Here is a 7230-nt window from a genome sequence, read left to right as displayed (position 1 = left end):
AGTTCAGTTGTTGCACTACAACCTTCTCAAGGATCTTGGACACAAAAGGAAGTTTAGAGATGGGTCTGCAGCTTTCAGGCAGAGACGAATCCAGGTTGGGCTTTTTTAGCAGCAGTTTTCAAACATCGAGGAACAAATTCTGAACAAAGAGACGAATTTATCAAGCTGACTGCACTGGGACGATGCAGTTAAAATATCATTAAAAAGAGATGTTGGGAAAACACCCAGTGGACTCGCTGACAGCGGCATATGCTTCAAAAGACCAGTGATCTCATTATGGGGTAAAGAGGACCACAGGTCAGAGGTCGAGGGTCCAGGCGGCGAGATACTGGCTCTGATGTTGGCAACTTTATCCGTAGAGAATTTAAAAATCGATTACAATCAGAACGTAAAAGCACTTTGAGATGAACACAGTGGAGAAACAATGTTCTTAATTGTGTCCAATAAGATTTTTGGATTTCGTCCTTTTGATTTGATGAGATTAGCAAAATAACTGGCTCTAGCATTCTTGATCATCTCATTTCAGGAGCTGATCAGGTCTTTAAGTTGAAGCCTGTGAACCACCAGATCAGTACGTTTCTATAAACGTTCAGCTTTCCGGCATACTCTCCTCAAGGTCACGATTTCCTTATTAATCCAAGGGCAACTTGTACGCTGAACATTGCTCTGTTTTAAAGGTGCTATTAAGTTCAAAATGTCCTTACAGTCAGTGTTAAAACAAGAAACTGTTAAGTCCACATCCAAGGAGTTAAAAACTAAGGAAGCAGGATCAAAATGAGAAACAAAAGCTTCGGCGGTGTGATCCGTTATGATCCTTCTTTGGATAGAACGACTAGGAGGAGCAGCATCAGGGCTGAAGGACACATTGAAATATATGCAACTGTGATCACTGGAGAAAATGTCCTCCACACCAACATGTTCCACACTGAGGCCTAAAGAGAAAACAAGGTCTGAACGATGGCTTCACAGTGGGTGGATGTGCATGCTGAGTGAAGAGGAAGGACTCAGTAATAGAGAAGCAGCCGCCTTACAGGAATCATCACCAACGTTTAAACTAAAATCACCCCAAATTAAAATGTTCTCCAGCTTGATGATGGAGGACAGCAGCTCAGTGAATTCAGATAAAAACTCCCCGGCCGCCTGGAGGCCTGTTTACTAAAATACAGTAAAATAAATTGAAAGAGCCAACTTGAATTATTTGCAGCTCAAAAGTGGAGAAAGGTGGTGATTAACCAGTCTGCAGGGGAAAGTGTCCTTAAACATGGCCGCTGGTCCACCGCCTCGCCGCCCTTCTGGGGGTGTTGCAAAAACCGAACAGTTTCCTGGACAGAGCTCCCGCAGATGAACAAAATCCAAGCCTTGTTGCCATGTTTCAGTTAAAAACATAAAATGAAGCGATTCCTTCGTAAACAGTTCGCTCACAGCGAAAGACTTGTTAGTGATGGAGCGAACGCTGAGGAGGGCGGCACGCAGCTTAAACTGCGCTCATCAGAGGAGCGTTTGTGACGAAGAGGTCTCCATTGGTGAGCATGTCGGCCTCCATCCATGCAAGGCGAGTCAAAAGCCGATGACAGGCAGGTGGAGGATCCCACCAGTCAGATGTCCGACGGCACAATCTGCAGACATGGAGCTGGACCCCACTGACCAACGTCTCCAACGAGCCCGGACTCCGGCTCTGGATCCCCTTTTCCGTTTCTTGCGTCTGGAGTATTGCAGCAAGCGCTCAGGTGGACGAGTCCCTCTGGAACTGCTCCAGTTACAACAAACCACCAGCGACTCTGAGCGCCAGCAGCGACTCCCGGTCAGAAACACGCACAGCAAACACAGTTACTGATAAAAACTAAACACAGACGGCTAAAAGTCTCCTGGACGAAGGTCTAAAGATTTTCCTTTTGTTTTTCAGAATAAATTGATCTCATATTAATGAATGTAATATAATTTCTGGTATTATTATTATTATTGGAGCTGTAAATGAACCAGGGCAGTTGGTTCAGAACCGGATCAGTACCTGGTCCAGGAAGCGGTACAGCTGCACGGCCCGCTCCATGTTCTGCTCGGTGCTTTTGACCCGCTGGGAGAAGTCCTGCAGCTGGGCCCAGAAGGAGTGAACTTTGACCTCGTAGGCGTGCAGGTCCGGATTAGAGATGTCGCCCCAGCGCTCCAGCCGGCTCAGCAGAGCTTCGCCCTGCTTGCAGCGCTCCTGAGGAAGGAGGAAGGAGAGTGAGACCCGCCGGGCCGGTCCCACAGCTCCAACCCAGAAGGTTCTGCAGAGCTCACGTAAGCGGCGGCGTAGAACTCCTTGAAGTCCTGCTGCTTCCTGCTCAGCAGCTCCAGAGAGTCCGCCGGCTCATTCAGACACTGCAGACGGAGCTCGCCCTCCTGCTCCAGCCACGCCCTCACCTGCCCAACAGGCAGCAGAAACAGGTCAGAACCAAGTGACCGGTCCGTCCACAGAGGTTCTGATCCATCAGCCATGGAGGGGGGAGTTCTGCCTCAGAGCATTCAGTAACATACTGACTACTGCTGCATACCGAGAGCTGCAGAGAACCAGTCTCACCTGGCTGAAGCCGCGCTCCAGGTCCCTGAACTCGGTGATGAAGCTGAGCTCCTGCGTCCTGGCGTTGGACAGAGTGACCAGGCGGTGCAGCAGCTCGTCCACCTGATCGTAGAGCGACGCCGCGGCCTCCACTGCCGCCCGCCATTCTGCCGCCGCGCCGCTCACCTCATCCCTGCGCAGCCAGGCCAGAGAGGCCCCGCCCGCCTGCTGCAGCTGCACCAAGCGGGCGTCTTTCAAGGTGCTGCACATCGCCGCCCTGCAGCTGGACAGTAGCTGCTCTGCATCCTGGCAGGGAGACAGGGACAACGTCTGGGCTGGCCTAGTCAAAACATTCTGATGAGGCTGAACCTGATTTACAGCAAATGGAAACAAAAGCCTCCCGCATAAGGGAGCTACTGATCACCTGCCCCATTACCTCAGCAACAGCAGGTAAAGGTGTGCTCTGCAGGTTGCTGATGGTTTCCTGCAGCAGATGGATGACGCTGCTGCACTGCCTGGAGAGCTGCTCCACCCTCTGATGGACACAAAGCATCGAAACAACTGAACTCTGAGCCCATTTCATCAGCGCTGCAGAGGCTCAGGTCACTGCAAGGGTCACCAGGGTCAGGTTTTAACTACACTAACTCTGTGTGTGTGTGTGCTGACCGATCTGAAGCTGATCCAGCTGCTCTGGCTGAAGCTCAATGAGCCTCCAAGCTCTACAGGAAGCTGCTGCAGATCCACGTGTCTCTGCAGAGACTTCAGGGAGTTCAGCACCTCCACCTGCAGGAGGAAACTCACAGTTAGCATGCACAGTTAGCATGCACAGTTAGCATGCACAGTTAGCATGCACAGTTAGCATGCACAGACAGCAGCAGGGTGGAGCCTGGCCTGCTGCTGCAGTTACCTGAGCAGCAGCTCTATCCAGCTGCAGTGATGCGTCTTTGTTAGCCAGGATGAGAACTGAGTGGATGGAGCTGGGCGAGTCCTCCTGCACAGAAAAACATCCTCAGAACCAGAACTCAAGCTGAAGTTTGTCTGTTTCCAGCTGTTTGAATGAAAGACTTTACATGTGAGACTTCAGAGCAGCTGGAGTCGAGCCGGACGTTCATCCACCCTGGATAAAACTGAACCCTAAAGATCTGAGAGTCCGAAGGGAAACGTTCTGCTGGACCTACAAACAGCTTCAGCCCACTAGGCTGGTCCGGGTTCTCCAGAACCTTACTGCCACTTTCCACTCAGATGACGCCGACCTGGAGCCCCGGAGGGCTGAGGAGGACTGCAGCAGGACTGCAGCAACAAATGCATGAAGGACTGCAGCAACAAACTGTTTTTAACCACAGCAGGAACTGGATCACAGGGCTTGGCTGGTTTCAATCGATGAATCATTCTGGTTCTGTTGAATATAATCAGCTGGTCATGTGACCCTCTGGTCATGTGACCCCCTCTGGTCATGTGACCCCCTCTGGTCATGTGACCCCCCTCAGTGGTCCAGCCTCACCTGCAGCGTCTGGAGGGCAGAGAAGAGGGCAGATGCAGGAGCCGCTCTCCGAGCATCCACCAACACCGTCAGCCCCAGGGCTCGAGCCTCCGCCCTGTTTCACACGGGAAGTGATGTCAGAGAGAGAGCGTCGTATGGGTGAGGGCAGCGAAGCAGGATCTGGGCGTACCTGAGGGTGGAGGTGTAGTAGCGCATCAGGCGCAGCAGCTCGGCGCTCTGACAGTCTGGGTCCGACCACACGGGGCTGCAGGTGGAGACGGTGAGAAGAACCCGCCCTGCTCGGTCTGTGGTTCCTGATGGAGACGCAGCCGCCACATCAACACGCTAAACACACGCTTACAACATGTTTCAACACACTACGCATACACTACAATATGCTAAAGATATTTTACGCTCCAGCATGTGTAGCAGACAGACGGGCCCGACCCACTGGGCCCAAACAGGCTGATGTCGTTTCTGCTGCTCACCAGGCAGGCACACAGCTCCAGACCGCAGCAGCTCACTCTGGAACCTGGACTGGATTGGGGAAGCTAAGGGTTTTTCTGGTTCTTTTGGACCAGAACCAGCGTTGATGTGTAACTGGACATGGGAACCTTCACAGCTGGAACCTGCAGAGAGACAGCTGATCAGAACCAGAGCCAGCTGGAGATCCAAATCAATAAAAAGTTTCTTAAAGGTCAGGGCGACCCGGGTCACCAGGACGTCTGTGATCTGGAGCTCAGAGCAGATCACCCCGAACCCGGCAGACACAAACAGAGCCACACAGGTGAGTTAGGAGGAGGAGCTACAGACAGCCAATCAGAGGAGGAGATAGACAGTTACAAAGACAAAAGGTGTAAAAAGGGATTCAGCCAATCAGAGGAGGAGAAGGTGATGAGGAGGTCAGAAGGACGCTGGCGATTGGCGGATAAATAGAGTGACTGGGAGAGACACTGAGGATGAGGAGGAGGAGGAAGAGGAGGAGTGTACCTTCAGTCTGATGATCTGCAGATCTTCGTCCATCAGTCTGCTCCTCTTCATTCCCCAGGTTCTCCTGCCCTTCACTGAACGCAGGAGGAGCTTCCTCAGACTCTGCTGGATCTTCACAATAAGAGTCCTGCATTTGTTTTTCAGAATAAATGTCATCCAGTTGTTTTGTTGTTGAACAGGAATCCTCAGGTTGTGTCTGGTTTTCAGAATAAGAGTTCTCTGGTAGTGTTAGCTGTGCTGGATCTTCAGAATAAGAGTCGTTATCTTGTGTTGCATTTTCAGAATAAGACTTTTTATACTGTATCAGATTTTCAGAATAAGAGTCATCAAGTTGTTCTTGTTTTTCAGAATAAGAGTCCTCAGGTAGTGTTAGTTGTGCTGGATCTTCAAAATAAGGGTCTTCAGGTAGTGTTTGTTGTATTAGCTTTTCAGAATAAGAGTCCTCGGATTTAAGGAGGCTTTGTTCAGTTTTAAAGTCGTCGGGGAAAACATGCCCAGAATTTAACCTCTTTGACTCAGAGGGTATTTGAAAGGAGCCAATTTCAAAATAAGAGTCTTCAGACTGTGTCTGCAGTATGCTGTCAGAATAAAAGTCATCTGTGAGAGTTTCCCGTGTCTCATTTTCAGAAAAAGAGCAGGCAGAGGTTGTTTTTAGAGCAATATTTTCAAAATAATACTCAGTTGAAAGTTCGCTTTCTGTGATGCTTTTACACTGAAAATCTGGGTGTGTTGTTTTTTGGCTAATATTTTCACAACAAGAGTCGTCTGGGTTTATTTTCTCTATAATATTTTCAGAATAAAAGTCCTCCAAGTTTGTTTTTCTTGTTAGCTTTTCAGAGTAAGAGTCTACCAGATGCATATTTACTCCCATATCTTGATAATTACAGTTACCCTGTTTGTTTTTTTCTGACATATTTTCAGAATAAGAGTCCTCTGGGAGGATTTTTTCTGTGATACTTTCACAACAAAAGTCTTCTGTGTGTGTATTTTCAGTCATGTTTTTACAGTACGAATCTTCCGGGTTTAGTTTTCTCCTTAACCTTTCAGAATAAGAGTCTGCAGAGTGCATTAGTTTGCTAATTTCAGAGTAAAAGTCTTTAGTTGTGTACTCTTCACATCTTGTCTCTTTCTCTTTAACTTTTCCTTCTTCCTTCTGATCAACTTTCATCACTTCCTCCTTTCTTCCCAGAACCTCCTCCTCTTCATCGCTCCTCCTCTCCTGCTGCAGTCGCTCCTCTCTTTCTGCACAGTCTGACTCCAAACCTTCATCTCTGTCATGCTTTGCCTCCTCCTCTTCCTCACCTCCTGCAGCTGCAGCATGCATGCTGCTCCTCCCTGCTGCGCCATGGCCTCCTGAAGAGGAGGAGGGACTGAAGTTCTCCTCCAGCAGGCTGAAGCACTGCAGGGTGTGTGAGCTGGCCTGGGCGGCCCACGGGTGTGTGTTGGAGTGTGTTGTGGTTCTGGTCCGGTTCTGCAGGCTGATGGACTGGGTCAGGGATCCTTTCTGTGGGGAGAAGCGTGGCGGTGCTGGTTGCTGCGGTGGCAGCAGCTCGGTCAGCTCCACATACTCGCCCTCCGAGTCGTCGCTGCTGGCTGCTGACTGGCTGGGTGCAGCTGAGAGGGGGAGGAGCTTCCCGTCCGTCCTGGAGGGGGCGGAGCTGCGCGAGCGGCTGATGAACTGCGGGTGGACGACGTCCTCCCAGGGAACCCTGAAGACGTCGCCCTGGGCGGACAGGACGCAGCGCCGCAGCCCGGCAGCGCCGCGCCGCTCACGCTCCCGGTTCTCGGCGTCCAGCCAGGCCATGCTGAAGATGGAGGTCAGGGCCCGGGCCGGCACCTCCTGCCGCTCCGCATGGCGGCCACCCGCTGACGCGCTGACCAGGAACAGGCGGGGGGGCACAGGGGCGCCGCAGGCCGCAGGAGGAGAGAGCAGCAGGTAGAAGTCTCCTGGATGGAGGAGGAGCGGCTCCAGAGGACAAAGATGGACGACTATCCTCTCATGGAGGCAGAGAGGCCAGCCGGGATGACGGAACAGCAGGCCGGAGAACGGAGCCTGGAGGGGGGAAGAGAGGGGTCAGGGGTCAGTCATCAGGACAAACACACTCCTCCTCTCCTGTTCTCAATAAAAAACGACTCCATGATGGATGGACACAAAGTCTGACTAAAGTATTCAGAGTAGGGCTGAAACGATTCCTCGAATGATTCGAGTACCTCGATTACTAAA

The 7230-nt window shown here is 51.2% G+C and overlaps 1 protein-coding gene across 4 annotated transcripts in view; it reads right to left on the bottom strand.

Annotated features, from left to right (window-relative positions):
* The window catches only part of plekhg4 (pleckstrin homology domain containing, family G (with RhoGef domain) member 4), a 31486-nt gene that overhangs the window by 14140 nt on the left and 10116 nt on the right, over window positions 1–7230 (bottom strand). For 2 of the 4 annotated variants that reach the window (XM_015054367.1, XM_015054369.1), the window contains 10 exons: window positions 5007–7059; window positions 4505–4645; window positions 4207–4330; window positions 4038–4131; window positions 3444–3527; window positions 3203–3319; window positions 2961–3071; window positions 2558–2842; window positions 2278–2400; window positions 2009–2200 (listed from right to left, as the gene is read on the bottom strand). In XM_015054367.1, the coding sequence (XP_014909853.1) occupies window positions 2009–2200; window positions 2278–2400; window positions 2558–2842; window positions 2961–3071; window positions 3203–3319; window positions 3444–3527; window positions 4038–4131; window positions 4207–4330; window positions 4505–4645; window positions 5007–7059 (3324 nt within the window). The remainder of the gene's footprint in view (window positions 1–2008; window positions 2201–2277; window positions 2401–2557; window positions 2843–2960; window positions 3072–3202; window positions 3320–3443; window positions 3528–4037; window positions 4132–4206; window positions 4331–4504; window positions 4646–5006; window positions 7060–7230) is intronic. The other 2 variants (XM_015054370.1, XM_015054368.1) reach the window with 2 other exon arrangements.

Source organism: Poecilia latipinna, unplaced genomic scaffold, assembly GCF_001443285.1.
Source record: "Poecilia latipinna isolate Pla-1442-1.1 unplaced genomic scaffold, P_latipinna-1.0 Scaffold1247, whole genome shotgun sequence".
Classification (NCBI taxonomy): domain Eukaryota; kingdom Metazoa; phylum Chordata; class Actinopteri; order Cyprinodontiformes; family Poeciliidae; genus Poecilia; species Poecilia latipinna.
Note: the sequence above shows the minus strand (reverse complement) of the source record. Positions and strands in the feature narration are given on the sequence as shown.